General features: G+C 33.5%; 2 protein-coding genes across 4 annotated transcripts in view; one reads left to right on the forward strand and one right to left on the reverse strand.

Annotated features, from left to right (window-relative positions):
- Positions 1-25,380, forward strand: part of LOC127835106 (uncharacterized) — a 144,821-nt gene that overhangs the window by 15,199 nt on the left and 104,242 nt on the right. The gene's annotated exons all lie outside the window — the stretch shown is intronic.
- The window catches only part of LOC127835110 (protein MIS12 homolog), a 162,502-nt gene that overhangs the window by 3,350 nt on the left and 133,772 nt on the right, over positions 1-25,380 (reverse strand). The window contains exons 1-5 of one of the 2 annotated variants that reach the window (XM_052361425.1): positions 21,510-21,546; positions 11,773-11,895; positions 10,392-10,459; positions 8,595-8,693; positions 1,331-1,474 (exon numbers count right to left, since the gene is read on the reverse strand). In XM_052361425.1, the coding sequence (XP_052217385.1) occupies positions 1,331-1,474; positions 8,595-8,693; positions 10,392-10,459; positions 11,773-11,895; positions 21,510-21,528 (453 nt within the window). In that variant the 5' untranslated portion in view covers positions 21,529-21,546. Of the gene's footprint in view, positions 1-1,330; positions 1,475-8,594; positions 8,694-10,391; positions 10,460-11,772; positions 11,896-21,509; positions 21,547-25,380 lie in introns of those variants that run through there. The other variant, XM_052361426.1, reaches the window with a different exon arrangement.

Genomic DNA, 25,380 nt, shown 5'->3' on the forward strand with positions numbered 1-25,380 from the left:
GTTAAACAGTGAGTAACACAAAGACTGGTCAGGTTTTATGGTGTTTGCTGTTCATCAGTATCATTGTCTTATAAATGAATGCTTAATTACTTGAATTTAATTTAAAAAATAGCCCAAATTTAATTAAATTTTAATTTCTAAGGGGCTTCAAACAGTTCAACATGCACATCTGAGTGCCAAAAGGTTAAGAGGTACCCAACCTCATTCAGAGTGCCAATATCCGCTTTAATGTTTAAAGAAAAATCAATGCACTGCAATAAAATATACTCAAAAAGCAGAAAGTGTTAGATTTTCAAATTGCTATTTTGATTCAGACGTTTCCCAATATAATTTGATGTCCATTGTGAAAGAGGTATTTTTTGAATTTGTAAACTTGTGAGGCCACATATTGCCATATTTTGTGAAAATTATATTTTGACCATCACAAAGAAAGAGCTTCTATTATTAAGTATAAATTACACAATGAAATCATCATGGTCATTTCAAAGGGCCATAACTCTCTAAATAAATCATCTAACCAGAACCCACAAATAATATGCACATCTCCTGTTGGTAGTGAAGCTTCCCATAAAGTTTCATTTAATTCCAGTCAGTAGTTGGGGAGAAATAGCCCGGACAAGAATTGCACTATATGTACAGTTTATAGAAAATTTCAAAGGGCCATAACTCTGTGAAAAATCATCCGACGAGAACCGCCTGATAATATGCACATCTCGTCTTGGTAGTGAAGCTTCCCATAAAGTTTCATATAATTCCAGTCATTAGTTGCTGAGAAATAACCCGGACAAGAATTGCACTTTATGTACAGTTAATGGAAAATTTAAAAGGACCATAACCCTGTGAAAAATCATCCGATCAGAACTGGCTGATAATATGCACATCTCCTTTTGGTAGTGAAGCTTCCCATAAAGTTTCATCGAATTTCGGTCATTAGTTGCTGAGAAATAGCCCCAACAAGAATTGCACTATATGTACAGTTAATGGAAAATTTCAAAGGGCCATAACTCTTTGAAAAATCATCCGATCAGAACCGGCTGATAATATGCACATCTCCTCTTGGTAGTGAAGCTTCCTTTAAAGTTGCATTGAATTCCGGTCATTAATTGCTTTGAAATAGCCCGGACAAAAATTGTGCACGGACGGACGGACAGACGAAGCGGCGACTGTATGCTCCCCCCCCAACAATTTTTTTTGGGGGAGCATAAAAATTTAATTTCTAATTTTAAAAGTTGAGAAAAAAAGCATATTTTACTTAAAAAAATATGGACCTCTTTCAGCACAAAACATGATGAAAAACATTTCCATTAACAATGTGAATTTACCTGCTTACCGCTATGATTTTGTCTGTGACTGTCTTGATTTGTTGATCCAGAGCTGCCATATCACCTGGAGACATGGGGTTGTCTGTGTGCACCTGGTCTTCTGGCAGTACAATGTTGGAAGGAATGTTGAACACATTGGTGTTCAGGTACAGCTGTATGTAGAAACATTGATAGCTTATCTTCACTTGACATTTTTATTTTTTTATTTTTTTTTTATCAATAAAATTGTTTGCTCTATAGATGTTTTATTCCACTGAAAAAGGATCCCGAGCCCATCTTCTCCCTAACAACATTTGACCAATCGTAAAGGGTCTTTTCTAAGTCGTTATTAACAATAGATCTGTCATGTCATGGTGTTTAGTCAAGCCATTTAGTACTGTTTGAGCCAGTATTTACAAAGTTCCAAAAAGGAAAATAAATTTGCTAAATTTATAATTTCCTCAACTCTCAAGCTATGTCCTATCCTAAATTAATAACAAGAGTACCGCATAGTGGGTGCCAAAACTCAGCTGCGGGTGCAGTTTTTAACAAGAGCACTGCCTTGCGGGTGCAGACCGCTCATCTATTTTCTTTTTAAAGGTGAAGGGACTCTCAATTTAAATCACAAAAGAGGGAGAGGTGGAGTGAAGAGCGGTGTATAGTGTGGGGGTGTGGACATTTATTACATTATCTTCCAAAAATGCGAAAAAAAATGCGAAAAAAAATTGGGGGGGGGGGGGGGTGAGGAGATTTTTGGGTACAATGGTTGGACGGTATTTCAAAAATAAAATAATAAAAATAAATATTCGTTTTTTAACCGTTTCAAAAAAAAAATTGGGGGTGGGTGGGTGGGGGGGGTATAGTGTGAGGGTGAGATGATCTTAAAAAAAAAAAAATTAGGGGGGGGATTCGGGGGGGATTCGGGGGTAGGGGGGGGAGGGCACGGGGGATGGTTTGGGTGGAGTCTATTGTGGTTTGTCAGGTAAGAGTAGTTTTGTCAAAGTATCAATCAAATCTAATCATAAATAAAGAAGTTATGGCAATTTTAGCAAAATTTAATAATTTTACCTTGAGTCAAGGTCATTCAAAGGTCAAGGTAAAATTCAACTTGCCAGGTACAGTAACCTCATGATAGCATGAAAGTATTTGAAGTTTGAAAGCAATAGTCTTGATACTTTAGAAGTAAAATGGATCGAAACACAAAATTTAACCATATATTCAAAGTTAATAAGTAAAAAAAGGGCCATAATTCCATAAAAATGACAACCAGAGTTATGCAACTTGTCCTTTTACTGTCCCCTTATGATAGTTTGCGAGTGTTCCAAGTATGAAAGCAATATCTATGATACTTTAGGGGTAAAGTGGACCAAAACACAAAACTTAACCAAATTTTCAATTTTCTAAGTATAAAGGGCCCATAATTCCGTCCAAATGCCAGTCAGAGTTACATAACTTTGCCTGCACAGTCCCCTTATGCATCATTATTGACCTAGAATTCAGTATAAATAGTAATAGTTATGTACAGAGACATATAGGTCTATGTTATGTATTAGATGTATTTTTACCCCTTTTTTTATAATTAGTGTAATTAAACAGCACAAAACATTTGAATATAAATATTGTGCTCCAGAACTGTTGTGCTGTTACAATGACAAACAGCAATTTAATGCTGACTGTAAATGTTATTATTCCTTACAATTTAATATGCACCATACATATTTAAAAACTGAGTTCTATTTTTGCAAAAAACAGTGTTGTACTTTGCTCATGTGTTTCTCGTTTTATACAAATACCATTCAGACCACAAGTGTAATGAACAAATTATTTTTGTCTATACATGTGCATAACAATTATGAAAATATTACATGTCATTATTTCATGATTATTTATTATTGGGTTCATTTTTGTATACTGGTAATAAATCAAAGGGATAAAATGAGTTTATTTACTGATGACTGATATAAAAATACTCTCTTACAACTGTCGTGGATTAAATGATTGTAAAAAACGAAATGATGTATTTAATTTTTTTTAAACAAAATTCAAAGCACATATCTATTGTCTACAAGATTGCCACTTCACTCCATCTTTAGAAAAGCAAATTTATTCTCAGTGGGATGGTGAATGTTATTTTAACCATGGTAATTCAAACTCAAGAGGTGTCTGCATATTATTTCAAAAGAATATACCAGTAACTATTCATGCCATTAAAAAAGACCAGTCTGGGAACTTGTTAATTTTAGATATAACATTTGATACAAAAAGGTTCACGCTATGTACCTTGTATGGACCTAACACTGATCAACCAAATATCTACAGTGAATTACTTTCTGACATAGACAACTTAGGAAATGATACCTATATTATCTGTGGAGATTTTAATCTTGTATTGGATTCTAAATTAGATTATGTCCATTACAAAAATCTTAACAATAATAAAAAGTCAAGAGAATTATTATCTTCTGCAATGCATGATAGAAACTTGATAGATAGTTTTAGACTAATGAATGGCACTATTAATCAATACACTTGGCGAAAACCAAACACTCTTCAACAAGGTAGGCTGGATTTCTTCCTTGTCACTAGTAATCTTGTTCAAAATATTAGAAAATCTGATATACAATCAAGCTACAAATCTGACCATTCAGCTATAACATTAGAATTAAAAATCTGCGAAACAACCCATGGTAAAGGACTCGGGAAATTCAATAACTCTCTGTTACATGATCAAGAATATCTCGATTGTATGAAAATAAAAATTGGAGAAATAAAAAAACAATATTGCCTGCCTGTATATAACATTGACTCTTTGAACACGATTGATGATTGTGAGATTCAGTTTACCATAAATGACCAGCTTTTTTTAGAAACCTTGTTAATGGAAATCAGGGGCAAAACTATCTCATTTTCATCATACAGATCTAAACAGAGGAAAGACAGGGAAGATTTTATTATAAAAAAAATTGAAATTCTAGAAAAAAATATTACTGAAAATAATATTGAAGAACTTCATTTGTTACAGCAGGAACTATCTGATATCCGTGATATTAAAATGAAAGGATCATCCATAAGATCCAAAGCAAAATGGATTGATGAAGGCGAAAAACCCACGAAATACTTTTGCAATTTGGAAAAACAACACTCATCTAGCAAAACAATACCGTATATTATAAACAATAATGGCCACAATATATATGATCAAAATGAAATTTTAGCAGAAGCTGCCTCATATTACAAGACTTTATACTCCAAAGGTGAAACAAAAGAATGTGATAACGCTATATTTGATGAACTTAATTTGATACACGGTGCAAAATTGAATAACGATGAAGCTCAAGCATTAGAAGGCATATTGACAATGGAAGAAATCTCAACTACCTTGAAAAATATGAAACATTTTAAAAGTCCAGGTTCAGATGGCTTCACAACAGAATTTTTTAAAGTTTTCTGGAAAGATCTTAAGTATTTCATTTTAAGGAGTCTTAATTATGCTTTTATTTCTGGAACTATGTCAATCACTCAAAAACAAGGTATTATCACCTGTATACCAAAAGAAAATAAGCCAAGAACAACCTTTAACAATCTTAGACCATTAACTCTCTTAAATGTTGTTTACAAAATAGCTTCAGGCACAATTGCAAACAGACTTAAAACAGTTCTTGACAAATTAATTTCCAAAGATCAGACTGGATTTATAAAAGGAAGATATATAGGTGAAAATACTAGACTATTGTATGATATCCAAAAATATACAGAAGATAACAAAATCCCAGGACTCTTATTAACGTTAGACTTTGAAAAGGCGTTTGACTCATTGGCATTCAATTTCATTGAAAAAACTCTAATTTATTTTAACTTTGGTCCAATGTTCAGAAAATGGATCTCTCTTTTTTTATACAACACTATGTCAGCCATTCAAATCAATGGATTCCTGTCTGAATCATTCAAAATTGAAAAAGGCTGCCGTCAAGGCGATCCGATCAGTTCTTACATTTTTATACTATGTGCAGAAACATTGGCAATCAAAATAAGAAACTCAAAACAAATTAAAGGAATAACTATTGAAAACATTGAATACAAAATTTCCCAATTTGCAGACGACACATCACTTTTATTAGACGGTTCTGAAAGTTCTCTTAACACAGCACTTGACCTATTGCATACCTTTGCCCTGGAATCTGGACTAAAAATTAACTATGACAAAACAAAACTCATATGGATAGGCTCCAAGAAATATAGTACACACTCAATAAAAACTAAATACAAACTTATATGGGGTTCAACCAATTTCAAAGTACTAGGTATCATATTTGATGTCAACCTAGAGAAAATGATTGATTATAATTATTCTAGCAAATTGACAATGTTACAAAATATCATAAATTTTTGGAAAAGGAGAAATATCTCACCTTTAGGAAAGATTACTGTAGTTAAATCCATGTTACTCCCCCTTTTCACTCATTTATTTATTGCTCTTCCCAGTCCAGGAGTACATATATTAAATCAAATACATAATTGTTTTTACAACTTCATATGGGATGGTCCTTTAAAAATCAAACACAATATTCTTATCAAACCTTATGAAGAGGGAGGGCTGAATATGATAGATATATACTCATTTGAAAAAAGTATGAAGCTAACATGGATAAAGAAACTTGCACTATGTACGGGTAAATGCTTTGTATTAGTCTATTCACTGTTTGATGTTAAAAAAATGTTAAATATGGGTAATGCATATGTGCAAAAAATTGTTAAAAGATTAACTAACACATTTTGGAAAGATGTTCTTAATTACTATAGCATATATGTTAACACATTTAAGATTTGTACATTTGATGATGTATTAAATATGCCATTATTTTACAATGACAACTTTAAAATTGGTATGAATTGCATTTATGATAAGAACATGTATGAAAGAGGAATTAGACTTGTTAGAGACATATTATGTACCTCTGGAGGGTTTAAGACCAAGAATGATATTGAGAATTACACTGGAAAAGTGCTAAATTTTTTATTCTATGAAGGAGTTAAAAGAACTGTATCAGATTTTATTAAAAAATCAAGTTTTGCTACTGTTAACAAGTCAAACACCACTGGAGTATTTTTCTCTTCCTATCTGAATGTTATTGTTTTTAAAGCAAAACCAAATAAATCAATATATAGCACATATACATTTAATAAAGAAAAACCTACATGTCAAATTAAGTGGAATGAAATATTTAATAACATTGACTGGAAGTTTGTACATAACTTTGTTTTTGAAAACTCCAGAGATACATATATACAATGGCTTCAAACTAGAATTGTACACAGAATCTTGGGTACAAAATCTCTGTTATATAAAATGAAAATTGTTAACGACAATCTATGTTCTTTTTGTAAAAAACATGAGGAAACCTTAACTCATCTTTTCTGGGAATGTGAACACATTCAACCCATTATCAACTATATAAAATATTCAATGAATCTAAACAACATCAATTTTCCCAACATCTCTTGCCAAGATGTTCTACTTGGGATTTGTTCTGAAAAAATGACCCCCATTAGTATTTTATTTCTTGAAATGAAAAGGTATGTTTTTATCTGTAAAAAACATAGTAAAATCCCAACAGTACCAGGGCTAAAAAATAGTTTTCAACTAGCATGGGAAATTCAAAAGCACACCATTTGCCAAGGATCGGAATTTCCAAATTGGTCAGTTGTAAGATTATTAATCAATGAACCCATAACTTAAAATGTACTTGCTTTACATTGATGTGCACTGAAATGAATGATTTCAACTATACACTGTGGTTTTGTTTTCACATATTTTGTTTGTTCAAATCTACACTTTCTTTACCTTTTACAAAAGAAAACAATGATATGTGTAGTACAAATCTCCATATTAAGTATGAAGATCCCTGTGTTATATAGAAAGTATAGTTGCTACTTGTATTTTCTGTGCTTTCACAAAGTTTGTCATCTACTATGTATCTATGTATACATGCATACATTGTACATTGCTAAATATAAACTTGCATCCGCTGTTTATAAACGTGCAAATCATTTAGTTGTATACTAACACAGGCTGTATTTAATTGCTACTAACACATAATTTTTGTAAGGTATGGAGTAGGATGGCCTCGACCTACACATACCTATTGACGAGGTTAATAAAGTTTTCTTATTTATATATAAAAAAAAAAAAAAAAAAAAAAAAAAGACTTGATCAAGAGTTTTATATGCTGCACTGTCTTTGAAAAGGGTCTTGGATATCAATATTTCACATCTTTTTATGTGTATGTTTTATTGTTAGTTTGCTTTTTTTAATGCGTATAATTTGACTCCATGAACAATTAAACATGCCCTAAAAATTGTGCTGTTTTAAACCATATTAAATGTTAACATAAAAAAAAAAAAAAAAAAAAAAAAAAAAAATAAGTGTTGCAAGTATGAAAGCAATAGCTTTGATACTGTAGGAATAAAGTGGACCTAAACACAAAACTTAACCAAATTTTCAATTTTCTAAGTATAAAAAGGGCACATAATTCTGTCAAAATGCCAGTCAGAATTACATAACTTTGCCTGCACAGTCCCCTTATGATAGTTAGTAAGTGTTGCAAGTATGAAAGCAATAGCTTGGATACTTAAGGAATAAAATGGATCTAAACACAAAACTTAACCAAAATTTTCAATTTTCTAAGTATAAAAAGGGCACATAATTCTGTCAAAGTGCACGCCAGAGTTATCTAACTTTGCCTGCCCAGTCCCCTCATGACAGTAAGTAAGTGTACCAAGTTTGAATGCAATAGCATTGATACTTTCTGAGAAAAGTGGACCTAAACGCAAAACTTAACCGGACGCCGACGCCTACGCCAACGCCAAGGTGATGACAATAGCTCATAATTGTTGTCAAAAAATAGATGAGCTAATAAATGAAAGCTTGTCAGAAGATAGTATTATTTTTTTTAGAGGTCACCTTTGACCTGGTGACCCAAAATTGGGTGTGGTGTGTAGAACTCATCAAGGTGCAGCTACATAATAATGAGGTTTCAAAGTTGTAGGTGGAAGCACTTTGATTTTAGAGCCTATGTTAAGGTTTTATCACGACGCAGACGGCAAACAGCAGATGCCGGATGGCGAGATGGCTATGACAATACCTTGGGTTTTCTCTTTAAACAGCCGAGCTAATAAAAATTAATCATTTGAAAGGTAAATTTGTATTTCAAACATAAATGTTGACTATGCATGTCCCTTAAGTGCAACTTAAGTTGAAATTTTTTCGGAGATTTCTGAACAACAGTATGTTACCTCAGCCTTGTCAAACTTGGTATTTAGGCGATCTATGGCTATCTGGCCCTGACAGAATGAGACTTCCTCCAGCTCTGTGGGAGACACTGTGTCCCTGAACTACAGTAGAGATCAGACGAAACAGTGCTTTCAATTGAGTCTTTATAACGACTCTCAGTGGACTAAATTTAAGTTTGAAATTCAGCTTTATTCCTACCCGTAGCGTACTTATTTATTTCTAATTGCAAATAAAAATCTGCTTAAAACATTTATAATAAATGTTTGATGTAATAAATTGCAACTGAAGACAACAGTTTAAATATATCATATATACAGCTAAGTAAAAAGTCTTATAAAACAAGGGCTGTTTGTAAAACATGCATGCCCCCCATATGGGCTGTCAGTTGTAGTGGCAGCCATTGTGTGAATACGTTTTGTGTCACTGTGACCTTGACCTTTGACCTAGTGACCTGAAAATCAATAGGGGTCATCTGCCAGTCACGATCAATGTACCTGTGAAGTTTCATGATCCTACTCCTAGGCCTAATTATTCTTGAGCTATCATCAGGAAATCCTTTAACTGTTTCGAGTTACTGTGACCTTGACCTTTAACCTAGTGACCTGAAATCAATAGGGGTCATCTGCCAGTCATAATCGATGATCCTAGGTGTAAGCATTATTGAGTTATCATCCGGAAACCATTTTACTATTTCGAGTCACTGTAACCTTGACCTAGTGACCTGAAAATCAATAGGGGTCATCTGCCAGTCATGATCAATGTACCTTTGAAGTTTCATGATCCTAGGCATAAGCATTCTTGAGTTATCATCCTGAAACCATTTTACTGTTTCGAGTCACTGTGACCTTGACCTTTGACCAAGTGACCTGAAAATCAATAGGGGTCATCTGCCAGTTATGATTAATGTTCCTATAAAGTTTCATGATCCTAGGCGTAAGAATTCTTGAGTTATCATCCGGAAACCATTTAACTGTTTCGAGTCACTGTGACCTTGATCTTTGACGTGAAAATCAATAGGGGTCATCTGCCAGTCATGATCAATGTACCTATGAAGTTTCATGATCCTAGGCGTAAGTATTCTTGAGTTATTATCTGGAAACCATTTTACTGTTTCAAGTATCTGTGACCTTGACCTTTGACCTGGAAATCAATAGGGGTCATCTGCCAGTCATGATCAATGTACCTATGAAGTTTCATGATCCTAGGCGTAAGCATTCTTTAGTTATCATCCGGAAATCATTTTACTATTTCGAGTCACTGTGACCTTGACCTTTGACCTAGTGACTTGAAAATCAATAGGGGTCATCTTCCAGTCATGATCAATGTACCTATGAAGTTTCATCATTCTAGGCATCCTTGAGTTATCATCCGGAAACCATCTGGTGGACCGACGGACCCACGGACTGACCGACACGTGCAAAAGAATATACCCCCTCTTCCTCGAAGGGGTCATACTAATTATTGTAAACAAGAGCTGTCTCCATGGGACAAAAAACCTAAACACAGATTTTGAAATCTAAACGCTGACCCTATGTTCAAGGTCAAGGTCAAAGGGGTCAAAATCTTTGTGCGTATGGAAAGGCCATGTCCATGTACATATGCATACCAAATATGAAGTTTACATCTGAAGCCACATAGAGGTTATGAGCATTTTTCGAAACCTAAACACGAAAGTGTAACGGAAAGACAGACCTTCAGAGGCATAAAAATGAATAAAAGGGGCTATTAGTCCATTACCCAAGGTAAACAAATATTGCTGAGTTACATTTCAAAAAGGTAAAAAATAAACATCAACTTACTGTGCTGAGAATGGCATCATTTAGGGTTGTCCTGGCATCTTGTAGATTCCCACACATTGTATTGTACACTGAAATGTACTAACATATTATAATGTGTGTCTAACCTTTGAAAACATGGCAGACCTTAGGATGCAAATTGTGTCTGGATTTATTTAGGAATATTATTATAATGTAGGTCCTTTGTCATAATGTAATTTATCATGAATAATGGATAGACAGTTGTAATATTAATATCTTCAAATCTTTATTGGAAATTTGGAAGGAGGATTTTACGATCTGTGAGTAAAGGGTTATTTTGATACTGTTGATAACATTATTAAATAAGATATAATAATGTGTTGAAAAATATATACAGTATCATACTTATCCTACAACTGAAAACAAGAGATGTGTTTGTCAGAAACACAATGCCCTCTATTGCGCCACTTTGAAATAAAATTACAATATATCATTTGGCAGGTTTAGAAATTATCTCCCTTTAAAGCTTATTACTTCCCTTGGATTGTATTTTTTTACTTTTGACCTTGAAGGATGACCTTGACCTTTCACCACTAAAAATGTGCAGCTCCATGAGATACACATGCATGCCAAATATCAAGTTGCTATCTTCAATATTGCAAAAGTTATGGCTAATATTAAAGTTTTAGAATGGACTGACGGACAGTTCAAAGGCTTAGGCCACCCTACCGGGGGCATACAAATAATATAAAGTTTTAATTTAACAAACTAATTTACTGCTATTCAATGGGGATACTATTACATAGAATTACACTAAATAGTGTTAAACCAGTAATTTATTTGCTCAAAATTACCGCCGATTTTCGGCTGCTTCCCAATCGCAAAATTCCACGTTTTTCCCCAAAAATCTGACCAATATTTCCCAAAAAAGCCCAATTCTTTTAAGAAAGATGTCTCTTATGACTTAGTTATGATTTCTTAACTCAAGATCTCACTTAACTTTATTTTTTAAACATCCTACAAAATATATAACTTTAATTTAGTCCTTTTTGTTGATAAATAATTCCCAAATTTGCCACTTTTATTGATAAAAAAATCCCAATTTGACCAGACTCCTTTTCCCAAAATGGCTAGGAAACCCCCTGAACATGCAATTAAAAGAATATTAACTGTGTTACTTACAATCATATTTATAATGCTAAAATTTCCCAATTTCATGGTTTATTGCGCTATTTTTTCCAATTTCACTGTTTATTGCGCTAATTTTCCCAATTCAAATGGCACAGGCTGTAACAAATAAAAGCAAAAAAAATCACTGCAAACTACTCTGGATAAAAAATGTCTCGCACTTATAAAATTGCAACACCTTTATGATCCAGCTATAAACCAAATGACTGATATTTCAGAACAAAGCATAACATACTTCCATTCATGAAGGTCTGTGGGTGAAATCCAAAGTACTGCACACAGTATTCATCTTCTGTTGTGGACAGTTCTCCTTCCTCAGTGCCTACATGTATGTCCAACCCTGAAATGGGCTGAGTTTCTGAAATATAATCATAAAAAGTTTCGTCATTTTTTATTAGTTTAAAACAGTTTTAAAAGGTGTGGATGTGTGATGCGATCAAGGCTTGAATATAATCTGAAATAATGACCAACCTTGTTTAAGCATTTTAAATGTTTTTAGTTTAGAGCCATAAAATGTGATTCCTACGCCTACGCAAAAAATATTGTAAGGATGTATGGAAAAAAACAACATTCTGTGACTTCTTCTCCATGTAAAAAACTTGCTTCTTCATGGTTAAGAAATTAATCCTCTTTCAAAACTTTATTAACAGCTTGTGAATAGAAGTTACATGTATGACTTCCAAAGAATCGAACCAAACGGTTTTAAGAAAGGACAATATAAAATGCAACTTTGAGGCATTAATTGACAATCATGTAATCATTGTTAATATATCATTGTTTGATAATGTAACTGCATGTTTTTTAATATGTATTTTTGTTTGAAATATGTATACAATATTTATAACAAGAGGGCCATCAGGCCCTAAGGCGCTCACCTGAAAGCCAAAGGAACTAGACTATTCTGAAAAAAATGCAAGCTGATTCATGAAGATTATTTTGGACCAAAAAAGTGACTTCTAACATGTTTTTTTTTATAATTGACCTTGCAACCTAGTTTTTGAGCTCATATGACCCAGCTTCAATCTCTGGCAAAATTTCATTGGGACAAATGTTCTGACCAAGTTTCATGAAGATTGGCCAATAAATGTGGCTAATATAGTGTCAACAAGTTTTCACTAAAGCCATATAAGGAATAAAAAATATAACTGCCCCCCCCCCCCCCCTAGCGGCCATGTTTTTCAACAAACCATAACTATTTTCAAACTCACTCAAGCTATTGTTAGAACAAATGTTCAGATCAAGTTTCATAAAGATTGGATAATAAATGTGACTTCTAGAGTGTTAACAAGGTTTTGTAGTAAATAGCCATTTAAGAAAAGATGCCACGCCCCCTTGCGGCCATGTTTTTTAACTGATCTCAACCATTTTTGAACTTAGCCCAGATATTATTAGTTCAAATATTCTGACCAAGTTTCATGAGCATTGGAACACAAATGTGACTTCTAGAGTGTTAACAAGGTTTTACCATACAGTAAAGCCATATAAGGAAAACTTACCCGCCCGATGGCGGCCATGTTTTTCAATCAACTGGAACCATTTTCGAACTCGTCCAAGATATTATTGGGACACATGTTTTGACCAAGTTTCATGAAGATTGGACTAAAAATGTGACTTCTTGAGTGTTAACAAGGTTTTACAATAGCCATATAAGGAAAACTGCCTTGCCCCCTGGCGGCCATGTTTTTCAACCAACCGGAACCATTGGCACACATGTTCTGACAAAGTTTCATGAAGATTGGACTAAAAATGTGACTTTTAGAGTGTTAACATGGTTTTACTATAGCCATATAAGGAAAACTGCCACGCCCCCTGGCGGCCATGTTTTTCAACCAACCAGAACCATTTTCGAACTCGTCCAAGATATTATTGGAACACATGTTCTGATAAAGTTTCATGAAGATCGCACAATAAATGTGACTTCTAGAGTGTTAACAAGGTTTTACTATAGCAAACTGCCACGCCCCCTGGCGGCCATGTTTTTCAATCAACCGGAACCATTTTCGAACTCGTCCAAGATATTATTGGGACACATGTTCTGAGAAAATTTCATGAAGATTGGACAATAAATGTGGCCTCTAGAGTGTTAACAAGGTAAATGTTGACGACGCACAATGCACGACGGACAAAAGGCGATCACAATAGCTCACCATGAGCACGTTGTGCTCAGGTGAGCTAAAAACAATGTTACTATTACATGTACATTTTATATTATTTAAAAAACGACAACTGTATGTGTGCTTTTAGTTTATTAATAAACCAAAGGAAGAAACTTTCCTGTCTCAACGATCATAATGATGGGGCAAGACGCTATACATAATACTTTTTATTAAGGAGCAATATCCTTAAGTTAAACATTATGTTACAGATTGGCTTAGATGGTAGTACTATAGTTGATTCAAGCAAGCAAAAAGCATATGTAAATTGGAAGTTTGATTAGCATTCTGTTAGCTTGATATTCTTTCCTCATTATTTTAGAATTTGAAGGTTTGTCCCATGACATGTGTGACATAAATTGCAAAAAGACACATTTTATTGCAAAATTCTTAGAAATTATTGGGAAAAAAATGCAGCCTCGCAAGAACCCTGATTACAGCTTCTTATTTGACATAATAATCCTGGACATTTTGAAAGCACAACAATTGTTCAAGTAAGAATGATCAAAGATCTATCAAGAAACAAAGATAAGCGTTTTCAGGTTTTAACAGAAATTTGCCCCGCCAACGAGATTTCAGTCACGCAAGAAAGTGATGCGTGTCATCTTATCATGATAATCTTATCTACACATGTGCATGCATGTGGTGTTAAACGCATACCAGTTAACGCTCTTAACCCTTTGCATGCTGGGAAATTTGTCATCTGCTAAAATGTCATCTGCTGAATTTCTAAAATTAGAATATTCTTCGTTTTTTCCCAAAGAATACTATCAGAATAGCAAACAGTTTGGATCCTGATGAGATGCCACGTTCTGTGGCGTCTCATCTGGATCCAAACTGTTTGCAAAGGCCTTCAAAACTCGGTTCCAGCACTGAAAGTGTAAATCCACAATGGGAATATGGTCTTCCTTGAAGAGAATGTGTTTCGCAGATGTGTTTCAAAAATGTTTATTGTCTTGCTAATCTTAGTATTTAAGTAAAGGCAAAAATCAATATATTGCTTCCTGGTTTATAGTTTAATCTTAAATTTACACTTTATTTGGGAAATTTGATACAAATTATATCAGTCTAGGATATATAGAGAACATCGCCGGGACAGGTATATATAAATCATCAATTTTATTTCCTTTTTTTTTTGGTATGAATTTTAAAATGATACTTGATTAAGAAACTTTTATTAAATTACAGTTTATAAGGCTCAGTGTTACTTTTCACCATTTCGGGAATGGGGCCGGGTCCCTTTTTCATTGGGAAAAATCACGTCATGTTGACTTAAATTGAGAAATGAGGTGATTTTAATATTATTTTTAGTTATGTTCAACTATTAGAGCTGGATTTGAGATTAATTAAATGATAAAACTATTTTTTTATCTTCAATTGGGAATTTTAAGGAAAATATACACTTTTTTCAATTAGGAATGTTTCCCCTGTACCGGACCCAACGTGAAACAAAAAAACACACTGTAATGCAAAAGCAGATATGAACTTTTCAATTAAACAAGGTCTGTTTGTAAAACATGCATGCCCCCCTATATGGGCTATAAGTTGTAGTAGCAGCCATTGTGTGAATACGTTTTTTGTCACTGTGAACGGTGGTGGTGGTGGTGGTAGTAGTGGTAGTAGTGGTAGTAGTAGTAGTAGTAGTAGTAGTAGTAGTAGTAGTAGTAGTAATAGTAGTAGTAGTAGCAGTAGAAGTAGTAGTAGTAGTAGTAGTAGCAGTAGCAGTAGTAGAGTAGTAGTAGTAGTAGTAGTAGTAGTAGTAGTAGTAGTAGTAGTAGTAGTAGTAGAAGTAGTAGTAGTAGAGTAGTAGTAGTAGTAGTAGTAGTAGTAGTAGTAGTAGTAGTAGTAGTAGTAGTAGTAGTAGTAGTAGTAGTAGTAGTAGAAGTAGTAGTAGAAGTAGCAGCAGCAGCAACTGCAGTAGCAGCAGCAGCAGCAGTAGTAGTAGTAGTAGTAGTAGTAGTAGTATGCATTACAAAAATGCAGTTAGCCTTACATTTGGTAAAATTTAAATATATTACAAGGGAGGCAAATGCTGTAACAATAAATTTAAACTTATTGCATTTGTTTCCCCTGTATATAAGAAAGATATAATAGTGTATTACCTCCCCTGCTTATATTTATATTAATCAACAAAATTAAACATTAAAACAATATTTAATATACAAAATATACAACAATCTCATATTCTGATAATATTTTTACTGATCCACTGTATTTTACTAAAAGGGTGATGTTTCATTGGACTGATAATTATAGATTTAGGATTACAGACCAGTTGCTTCAGTAATATTGTTCAGAGTGTGCCCTGTTGGCCGCGTATGCATTCTTGAGTTATCATTAAAAAACCATTTTACTATTTTGAGTCACCGTGACCTTTGACCTAGTGACCTCAAAATCAATAGGGGTCATCTGCAAGTCATGATCAATGTACCTATGAAGTTTCATGATCCTAGGCCCAAGCCTTCTTGAGTTATCGTATGACAACCACCTGGTGGACGGACCGACCGACCAACCGACAGACAGACCGACATGAGCAAAGCAATATACCCCCTCTTCTTCGAAGGGGGGCATAATAAGTATACCACAGCCTGAAATCTTTCAAAGTTCATCAAATGAATATCTTTTAAACTTTTCAGTTAAAATCACTAAATTTATTTAAGGCAATAGCTTTTTACCTTACCTCTAAATATTCAAATATGAAATGCTAATTTAGAAATAGTACAGTTGAGAGCAAAGGCAGATACGTATTTTTCAATAACAAACTATGCATCTGCCTCAAATATGAAAAAAATTTATGAGTAAGTCCTAGATTATTCACGTTTTATAAATCAAAATGTTTTTGTAGCCTTGTACATTTTTACATTTACCTTTAAAATGATACACAAATCAGAAGTTTTTATAAAGAATTATAAAGAAACAATACAGTTTCAGGCACAGGCGGATATGTACATGTACTTTTCAATAACAAAATCTGCATCTGCTGAAATGTTAACTTACAAAGATTCGCCTATCAATATCTCCAAAACCATTCACTTTAAAATAAAAGTTTTGGTAGCCATGAACATTTTTATAATACCTTTAAAATAATACTTAAATCAAATCAGAAGATTTTCATAAAGAAACAATACAGTTTAGGCAAAGGCAAATATGTTCTTTTCGATAAGAAAATCTGCATTGGCCTGAAATATTACAAAGATTTGCAATGAATATCTCCCAGACTATTCACGTTAAAATCAAAAAGTTTCTGTAGCCCTGTACATTTTTATATTACCTTTAAAATAATGATACGTAAATCAGAAGTATTTGTAAAGAAACAATACAGTTTGAGGCAAAGGTAGATACCGTATTTTTTCGATTGTAAGATGGATTGACTATAAGACGAGACCCCAACTTTCGGTCCCAGATCAGCTGTATTTTGCTTGGCCTCGCTAATAAGACAGGGCAATTTTTAAGGACGAAAATCTGTAAAATTTCATTACTAATGACATTAGTCGAAATACCCGTAAAGGTTTACACAACGCGTGTTTTACGGCCCACCCCTAGGTGGCAACATGTTATTATCAATCAATAATCCCTGGGGTTTATTGCAGTTTTATGGCTTTGTTTTATCGGTCTGTACAGTGTACTTCACCGCGATAAAATCATGGCAAGTTTCGTAAGAGACTGATGATAGTCAATAGGTGTTATCCTCCTGGAAATCATGCTTTTTATGCATACTATTATGCAAACATTTTTTTCGACACGTAAAGCGTTGTAACAAATTTATATTTTATTCATAACAAATATACCACAAGTATAAATGTTCCGTTAAATTCCTAAATGACAATAATAATTTGTAATCCGAAACACACTTTCGATTTTTTAATGTTAACACAACGTTTACAAATGCTTCCAATATAGTCATCATGTATATTTCCCGACAAAAGTGCGCAAAAATTATGCGACAATGTACAAGGTATACACAATTGGAAAGAGTGCGTGTATTGATCTTTTTATACAAACTGTGTAGCACAGAGAACATTGAATTCTGTTGATTTCGGTTAAATGTTTCTTTGGTATATTTAACACAATATATCGCGAACAATTTGATATTTCTTCTAAATTAATTTCAAATCAAACACACCATATCCTTATCATTACCGTCTATTAGTTGAGTAATTATTGAAACATTAATTGTACTGTATACTGATTCAAGAGAACATCTGGACAGAACTGGATTAAGTGTTGGGCGTTATGAAAACACGCATAGCACGTCTACTGACCTATTGTGTAGACTGCTGTCTGCGGTGTTTAGACAAAAGGGATTAACATGTGTGATTGCAACTCTGCCGATTTGGTCCATAATTACCGGTAATACATTGTTTTGAATGTAATTATTTTAATCAATGCATTCTTATTAATATAATGGAACAAATTAATAAATGAACTTTTAATTTTCATTCCATAATAAAAACGCGAGTATTCCAAACAGACATATCATTTATAATATATAATCACATAAGGAAATAAGCGTCAAATCATGAATCTAAAAGAAAGTAGTTTCTTTTCGTCATCAGAAATACGGTTATCACTTCACAAATATTGGTACAAAAAAACTAAGTTTTTTCTTCAGATGCTCTTATAAGACGACCCCCCAACTTTATGCCTTAAAAAATCCGGAAAAAAACCCGTCTTACAATCGAAGAAATACGGTATGCACTTTTCAATAAGAAAATCTGCATCAGCCTGAAATATTATGAATATCTTGAGACAATATTCACATTAAAATCAAAATGTTTTGGTAAATTTTAATATTACTTTTAAAATTATTTGCGGTGGTTTAGTGGATAAGGTGTCCGCCTAGTGAGCGGGAGTTCGTGGGAACGCTCCATATTCGGGGAGCTTTCTCATTAGTACTGTTTCTTCCCAGGAAATGAACTCGACAGTGTCAATATCTGCCTATAATAGCTGGCTTTCCTGTAATAGTCGGGAATTGACTGTAGGAAGTACAAAGTAAAAGTAGATATGATATGAAAATCAGAAGTATTTAATAAAAAGAAACAATACAGTTTAGGCAAAGGCAGATATATACTTGTATTAAGGCTAATATACTTGGCATGCATTGAATCTCTCAAAGTATCGTTATTTAATACCTGCAAAAATATTTAAGTTAACAGCACAAAGCTTTAGACTATAGATTTTGATATCACCTATTATGCCTTTATACTTATACTGTATTAAGCACAAAGCTATAAACCAGGGTTGGCATATTGACCGGTCAATTGAGTATTGACCGGTCCGGCGGTCAATACCCGGTTAAAACCGGTCAATACTGGTCATTACTGGTCAATTGAAAATTGTAGCATTTAAACATTACAAAGGAGCCATTTTGTATTAAATCAATAATTATTCTGTAATTGATAAACTTTTTTCTGAGTTATTTATTGTATAAAAATATTTAAAGCTGTAAAAAGTTACTTCTTTATTATTTATGGAAACAGCCTCAAATACATGAGGACTAAGGCAATATCTTTATCTCAGTGTATCACATCTGTTACTAAATTATTATTACTATTGTAGGTACCATAGCATTTCACTTATCTATTGATATATCTATTTGATAAGCAGATGGACAAACAGAACTCTTGTGTATTCTTGGGTTATAAATCTGGCCTCTTAGTTGGTAATAAAATGCATGCAGTGTTACGTCTCTGATATTGACGATTAAGCAAATCTGCCCTTTGGCTATTTCATATCACTCACACAAAAGAACATTACATTGTACTTGCTATTAATTTAATAGTTACTTCTAACTTGTTTCCTTTCTGTATTAAGAGGTTTTTTTCCCCTTTCATATTAAAAAGTTCAATTGGTATTCAATTGAATAAACAATCAAAGTTCTTGATTTTGCCAACAAATAATGTTTTCCAATTGTGGGTCTACTCTTCTTTATTATTCAATTATTTTTTTTCTTTTAATAATGATTTCTTATTATGTTTTTATATTCTTATATTAATAAAAAATAAAGTTTTTTTTCACTATTTTGTTTAAAAAGTATTTAAAGAAATCAATGCAAGAATACATGACAAGTAAGGATTGTGTCAAAAAGGTGCCATTTAAGGCCCTATTATCAGTTTTGGGTGCCCCAACCTGTATAGGTGAGAAGACTGTTAGAAGACTGTGGGGACAGTGGGGTATGTGGAACACCTCATACAGAACACAGTAATTGACAGGTTCTTGTTGAATCAAGCACAGAATTATCTGAGCATCATAATTCATTAGAATTGAAAAAAACTTCAATCAACCAGAAAATTCAATTGACCAACTTTGACTTATTTGCAAAATTTTGAGAGATTGGCCTACAAATTGCATGAACAGGTATAAAATAGTGGGTATTAATAGCTTAAGACATTATTGGCAACATGTCTGTTAAATTTATACTATCAATATTGTTTAATTAGGCATGGAATATAAATTAAAATTGGGGGTAAAGTTCAATCGACCAGTATTGACCAGTAATGACCACTTCGGGAGTATTGACCGGGGCGGTTTTAACCGGTAAAAACCGCCGGTTAAAACCGGGGGCGGTCGATTGGTGCCAACCCTGCTATAAACTATAGATTTTGATATCACCTATTATGCCTTTGAACTTATACTGTATTCATTATTTTAAAGGGGCCTTTTCACAGATTTTGGCATTTTTTAACTTATTCATTAAATGCTTTATATTGATAAATGTAAACATTGGATCGTAAAAGCTCCAGTAAAAAATCAAGAATAAAATTAATAAAAGGAAAAGAACATTGCCCGGAGCAGGTTTCGAACCAGTGACCCCTGGAGTTCTGCCAGAGTCCTGAAGTAAAAACGCTTTAGCCTACTGAGCTATTCCGCCGAGTACACATACTTAATGTATTTTATACCTTATATAAGCAATCTTCGTAGTTTCACAAAATTTAACGACAAAAACAGAACTCTCCAATTTATTCAATCGTTTCGCGTTGCAACGCTTTATAATTTTTAGGTTTTAAAATCGTCAAAAGATGCATATAATGGCTATATTAGACCATGGTAAATGTTCAGTATTACTGTTTCCTTACAAATATCACAACTAAAACGAAAATGTGCGAATCTGAAACAACTTTTTTCAATTTTGTCAATTTACCAAAGCGTGAAAAGATCCCTTTAAAAAAAAAAAAATTAAGTTTAAGGTGCCTGTATTGAAAGGTGTACTTGTAAAAAAGCTAACTTGGCCTTAAATACTATTATTAGGTATTGTTGCTTAAATTTGGTTCAGAGGAATACATTTTTTCAAATTTAGTGTTTTATTTTTAAATCACTTTTAATGTATTGACGCTACTATAAATATTGGAACATTTTTATGTTTCACTTGTTTTCAGTTCTATTGTGTGAAATCAGGAAATTTTGTTCATTGGGATAAAGCGGGCGGACACGCTGCCATAACAAATGTTATCGCCAGATAACACTAACAGAGAGAGAGATCAGCGACTGCTCGATTGATGTCATGAGATGCAGATCTTGTATTCGCGGCGAGAATTTCCGATTATTTCTATTGATCTGAATGGATGTTTCCATGTGTTGTGTATTTATAGATCTTTGGAATAATCAAAACGGCTGTCTAGGGTAAGAGCATCCGAAAATGCAAACAGTCCGAAATTCGCTAGTTTACTTTGGTCAACCTTGTCATCAACAACAATGTTTGTGTTCCGAATTTGAAACATTGCAAGTGCTTAAAATATTTGAACATTTGTAAACACAACCTTAAATATGTCAAAATAAAATGGATTATGCACAATTGCGGTTGTGAGTGAAGTCACTTTACGTTTTGTATTTTCCGCCATATCCGGGTTAGGGGAGACAACTACACTACAAAGGTGTAAGTAATACCGACATCGACACTAAACGTTTGAAAGAAACTTATGCTATTCAACTGGTTCTGAGCGATTCTCTACGGACAACGCTGCAGTAGAGATTGTCCTCTTTTTTTTCGGCGTAAGCTGTATTAAGCCAGCTTTTCACCCTGACTTGACCTTTGTAAGTGTCCAATAATACTCAAATAAAATTTCCCGCGGCTAGGTACGAATGAATACACTTCATTTATTCCATTGGCTGATTTGAGTATAACACCAGAACATTGGAAACATATCCGCGTCTTTGTAACACTGTTTTACTGCATGAAACAATTTTATCTCTAATGAAAAGGCTCAATAGATAGAACAGTTTTACAATCAATTTTCGACATAAATACAGTTTGTGCGTTCACCTTTTATTTTCAGAGAATTACCAGCGCAAAAGCGTTTATACTAAAGGCTATGTTGTCATATTTAGTACTTACTTGCATTGCATTTCAACTCGCGAGGTTTCGGGTCAATTCGCGGCCATTTGTGAAAGTCAGAGTTTATATACAGTTCATCACCGGAGTTCGCAGAAGGGGTTGCGAAGTGTTACACCGGTCTTACTGACAATAACGTAGTGACTGTAATGCATTGCATTCCAATCCGCAAGGTATCAAGGTCAGTTTGCGGTCAGTTGCAGAAATCTTTATATAAACGCCGTCTCGTAAACTTTGTGCACTTGAAGTCTGTTTTGATCAGAAAGATACTAAATAAAGATATTCGGCGATATTATTGTGGTATGTCAATCATCGATTTTTAATATGGTTTCAACATTTGCATGATAAGGACCAATTTTGATAAAATTAATTAGAAATATTTATCCATTTAGACCAGTTTATTTATGAGCACAATAATTCACTATACTATAATTATGCAATTAAATAAGATTCGAGTATTGCCGGCTGACCTATATGCACTCGTTTATTTTCATGTTTCTTGTGTTTTTCTATTCTGTAAATACAGTCCACTCTCGTTATCTCGACATCGGATATCTCGATATTCTCGATATGTCGAAGTAAGCTCAATGTCCCATTTTTTTTCCTTCTTTATCTATATAAATAAACATCGCTTATCTCGATTTTCGTTATGTCGAATAATTCGATATGTCGATATAAATTTTTGTCCCGAGTCCCGATTTAACATGTATTTACTGTGGTTTATCTCGAAGTGCGAATAACTTTCCCAGTGTCGGCAAAAAGTGAGAAACTTTTTCTTTGATACTTCACCGTCCCGCTTCGCCCGGCTGCTCCCGATACTGTGCGGTAGAAAATCGATCCGTTAATTACATCAATGATCACACGTGTGTAATGTCGTTAGCAATTAAATCTTGATTAAGGCCTGTCACTTTAAGTGTCACTTGAACATCAATTAACTGCAATTAATACACAGCCTGCCGAAAGGCCGAAAGACTAATTGTTTTTACAAACAACATTCCAAAATGCATTGAGTTATATTTTTGCGTATATACACCGTCGTTTACTCGACAGTTTAGAAAAATTATAACTGCATGTGTTCATGCAATTCTGTTATACTTAAAACGTCATTTTAAGCATTTAAATAGAAAAATTATTCGTGCCTCGTAAAACGCGTATATATCAGGAAGAGAGTATTATGCCACACGGTGACGGCTTTAGTTAGATAACTTAGCAGGTATTAAGTTGTTAAAAACAAGGTAAATTTTCGTCTCATTTTTTCTTTGAAAACGCCTAATCGGATATCTCGAACTCTCGTTATCTCGATATTTTTTGTTGTTCCCGCCGACTTCGAGATAACGAGAGTGGACTGTATAGATATCTGAGTAATAATATCACATAAAGCAAAATAAGCCACGAAATCTGGCGCAGCACCCCGTAATTGATTTGCTTATGATGTAGCTAAGAACTGCGCAGAAAAAAGGCATCCGCTACTTTTTATCTCATAGAGATAACTTTTGATCGTTCATAAACATCGACCACAATCAACGCCGTATATCTTTTTTTAAAGATATTTCTTGTTGTTCATTCGATCATTCACATGATAACAAGACATATTTAAAAGCAGTTTTATTGTATAGTTTTAAGTGAGATATATAATTGTATTGGTGAAAGAATATTATATATATAATTTCATGATGGGTGTTAAAGGGGCCTTTTCACAGATTTTGGCGTATTTTGAAGTTAGTCATTAAATGCTTTATAATAATAAATGAAAACATTGGATCTGAAAAGCTCCAGTGAAAAATCAAGAATAAAATTTAAAAAAAGGAAAAAAAGTAGCCGGTACCAGGGCTCGAACCAGTGACCCTCGGAGTCGTGGAGTTAGGCTGGATTAAAACGCATTAGCCCTCTCGGCTATTCCGCCGAGTGTACATGTGCTAGGTATTTTATACGTTTTATAAGCAAACTTCGTAGTTTCGTGAATTTCAACGACAACAACAGAACTCTCCAAATTATTCAATCGTTTCGCGTTGCAACGCTTTATAATTTTTAGGTTTTCAAATCGTCAAAAGATACATTTAATGGCTATATAAGACTATGGTAAATGTTCAGTAATACTGTTTCCTCACAAATATCATAACTAAAACGAAAATTTGCGAATCTGAAACACTTTTTTCAATTTTGTCAATTTACCAAACCGTGAAAAGATCCCTTTAAAAGTAAGGACGCAAACATCAACAATAAATTATCACCACAGCCATCATTTAAACATAAGAAAGACAAAATAAAATTTAATTAGTTTTGATCTGGTATCTGTGTGCTAATTTTGCTACTAGTATACAATTATGGTGCTATGGCGAAATCTGCGTAACACACAATATACTAGTATACGAGAATGTTCTAATATATCATAATTTTATATATAAAGTTCATTTATTATAGTTTACTATAGATGGTCAACTTTCAAGAAGTATATCAACAGGTAATACAGGTTTTTATTTTCAAAACGACGCCTTAACACTTGTGTCTCTTTGTTAATATACATTCTCTTAAATGTTTATATTTATATTTATAAAATGGCAGCCTAAATGGTAGTACTATACCCTGCAATTATCCACTTTAACTTGCAAAAGTGACCTTAAAAAAGGTGGCTTTTATCCAAAGCATGGGTCATAATGAAATTCATTTTGAAATAAAATCAGTTTGGATGCAATTATTGAAGAAGTTACTTAAATAATGTGATTATGCATTGTGATATCATAATTATATTTTAAACAATTTCTGATCAATTAATATTATTGTTTACTAATCATTTTATTGAATTGCACTATCGACAAATTATGGGAGAAGTCTTGGGCGCTCGTTACTTCATGGCCTTTCAGTTTTAGATATCTATGTATTTCGGTCTAACAACAAAATCTTGATTTTCTGCGACACATAAATTACTTGTTGATGAATATTTCTGCTATGAGCCCCAGGATTTTACATTATATGTACATGTATATTGTTAAGACCCGGTTTCTAATAGTGGCATTGCAACATTCTTGTAGTCATATGCGTTTTATTGACATTAAATAATTTTATAATTCATGATCATAAGCGCTCGATGGCAATGTTTAATTTATTTATATATTTATTTATTTAGTTTTAATAACCCGTTGTTTATTATAATGCATACACATACTAAATCAATACAAATCTTCCGACAAAACGTCTTCTTAAAAAAGATAGTTCGACTATATACTATATATTGACAAGGTATGGCACTCGCGATATTCTAAAGCATCGAAAGTGCTTCATAACCCATAATTTAATCGCTGTCACCCCGCTCGCTTATTGGAATGCGCCCTCAGGCCGGGAACCTCGCTCTTTCTCTATCTTC

This window comes from Dreissena polymorpha, chromosome 6 (genome assembly GCF_020536995.1).
Source record: "Dreissena polymorpha isolate Duluth1 chromosome 6, UMN_Dpol_1.0, whole genome shotgun sequence".
Taxonomy (NCBI): Eukaryota; Metazoa; Mollusca; class Bivalvia; order Myida; family Dreissenidae; genus Dreissena; species Dreissena polymorpha.